At 59.5% G+C, this 2,314-nt stretch overlaps 1 protein-coding gene across 1 annotated transcript in view; it reads left to right on the top strand.

Moving 5' to 3' along the window:
* The window catches only part of TMEM61 (transmembrane protein 61), a 2,711-nt gene that overhangs the window by 186 nt on the left and 211 nt on the right, over positions 1-2,314 (top strand). The window contains exons 2-3 of the mRNA XM_010148765.1: positions 4-218; positions 2,256-2,310. Coding sequence (XP_010147067.1) covers positions 4-218; positions 2,256-2,310 — 270 coding nt within the window. The remainder of the gene's footprint in view (positions 1-3; positions 219-2,255; positions 2,311-2,314) is intronic.

The raw sequence follows: 2,314 nt of genomic DNA, 5'->3' as shown, positions 1-2,314 counted from the left end.
CCTCCCCGGGAAGCCGAGGCAGTTCCCAGCTCCTCCTCCAGCGCCCTGCTCCGCTCCGTCAGCTTCTTCTGCTGCGGCATCGGTGGCATCCTCCTCCTCTTCGGGCTCCTCTGGTCCGTGAAAGCCAACGCCAGGGTGCCCCCCCGCCGCTACCAGTACCATTTCCCCAGGGACCTGCAGTACTTCACTGCGGAGCCTCTGGAGAAGTGGAACTGCAGGTGGGTGCCACGGCCCTGCGCGGTGCTTGGGTGGGACGAGGGCGAGGGTGGGTTTGACTGTCTCCTCCCGCTCCCTGAGCAGCAGCTCATTCGGATCAACCCCAGCCCGAGCCCCAGCACCCTCCACGCCCTGCAGGCACCCTCCGTGCCCACGCTGGCTGCTCCCACGGGGCCATCACTGGCCAAAGAGACATCTCCCTGGCAGAGCCACCCAGCAGGAAACCACACTGTTTTTCTGGCAGAGCACCTGGATCTGGGGATGTGGGATGGGTCATCCAGACCCCCAGCTGTCAAAACCTGCACGGTGCCGCAGGTCTGAGTGCTCTGTAAGGGTGATGGGGTTTGTGCCATCTTGAGTGGATGCAAAATCTATGTTAAAAGAAAAAAAAGAAGGAAATTAATCCTCGAATCGGCACTGAGATGGGAGTGCAAGTGGCTTTACAAAGCCCGTTTTGGGGTGTAGGAAGACCTCTTGCCCCCCCAAACACCACTGCTGCTTGTTGGGTCCTCCGACTCTTCCTGTGTGAGCCTGAGATTCATTCCCACTTCTTGATTTAAAAGTTTTTTTGATCAAAAGTTGGGTTTTTTTGCCAGAAACTGCTGTGGAAGCTGAGCCAGCCGGCTCTTCCCAGTGCTGTTTTATGGGGTCACGGCAAAGATCTTGGCTCCAGTGTAAATTGGGCTCTGGGGAAAAGCAGCACTAAAAGAAACGCTTAAGAACATAAAAGCATAAAAACTCCATTCGGGGTGGGAGGCACGTTCCTGGTTCTCTGGGGATTTCGGTGCCCGGGTGGGAGCATAAGCTGCTCTGGGCAGTCTGGGGGGGGGTCGTCCTCCCGTGGAGGGTTTTGCTGTTCCTTCCCTGAGCTCCCAGCTCCTGTGCTGGATGGGAAGGCATTGCCCCATCATTGCCTGTGCTGCAGCAGCTCCTGCAGCCCCAGCTGCGCTGGCATCCAGCAAAGCCCTCCAAAGCAGAAAACCCTGCTCCGCAGAGGGTTGGCAGCGTGACATCCTGGGCTGGGAGAAACCGCCCTCTCCGCATTTCCAAGGCAACATCCTTGGCAAAAGCCACGGCACAGATGCTCGGGGCAGTACGTTGGGACAGGGGGCTGCTGAGTTCAGGATGGAGGCATCCCTGCAGAGCATCCCAGCTTTCCCTTTGGACCAGCCATTCCCCTTTGGCCCAGCCATGCCCCTCCGACGCCTGCAGCCTCCCCGATCGTGCTGTGCTGGGTTCTCGTCTGCAAAATCCCTTCAAAGCCTCCCCGTCGTCAGGGCTGCACCGTTTCGTAGGGTGCCGAGCAGGGCTGTGTGCAGGGCAAAGGTTGGGCGGAGGTTTTCCCTGTACACAAGCTGTGTTTGCTCAGCAAAGTGCCGCTGGAAGTGGCACCAGGCTTGGCCGGCGCACAGAGGGCTCCGGCGGGTGCGACTGCATCGAATCGGGATGCCCGGCTCTCGCCCAGCTGCATGTACCAAACTGCTCATTCATCTGCTGGCAGCCTCTGTGCTTCGGGGGCGGGACTTTGGGGTTGGGCAGATGACGAGGATGATCTCCTGCCCGTGGGAAGCGGCGTGGGGCAGATGCCCCGGGAGCCAGCACCTCGCTGCCCTTCCTTCTCGTGAGTGAGGGGCTAATAAACTCGGTGGGAACTGGGTGACGTTACGCTGTTGCAAGGCCTGATAGATGGTGCCCTCCTTCCCACATGGCTCCCCCCTCTCCCGCTGCTGGGAAGTGACGGACACAGTCTTCCAATGACCCCAGGCACCCAAAACCTGCCCATGTGCTATCCCCAGCATGTGCGTGTCCGCCGTGCTCAGGGATGCTCCAGCTGATGGGGTTGATGGGGTGCTGGGATGCTTCCGTTGATGGGTGTTGGGATGCTCTGGCTGATGGGATGCTCCAGTTGATGGGTGCTGGGGTGTTCGTGTTGTTGGGTGCTGGAATGATCTGGTTGCTGGGTGCTGGAATGATCTGGTTGCTGGATGCTGGGATGCTGCTGTTGACAGGTTGCACTGTTGGGGTTTCTCCCCTTGCAGTAACTGGGACGCCAGCACCATCCCCACCTATGAAGAAGCACTGACCTGCAGCCCTGCCC

The sequence above is a fragment of the Eurypyga helias genome, unplaced genomic scaffold (genome assembly GCF_000690775.1).
Source record: "Eurypyga helias isolate BGI_N326 unplaced genomic scaffold, ASM69077v1 scaffold16910, whole genome shotgun sequence".
Lineage (NCBI taxonomy): Eukaryota > Metazoa > Chordata > Aves > Eurypygiformes > Eurypygidae > Eurypyga > Eurypyga helias.
The sequence above is the reverse complement of the archived record's forward strand: the minus strand, read 5'-3'. Positions and strand labels throughout refer to the sequence as shown.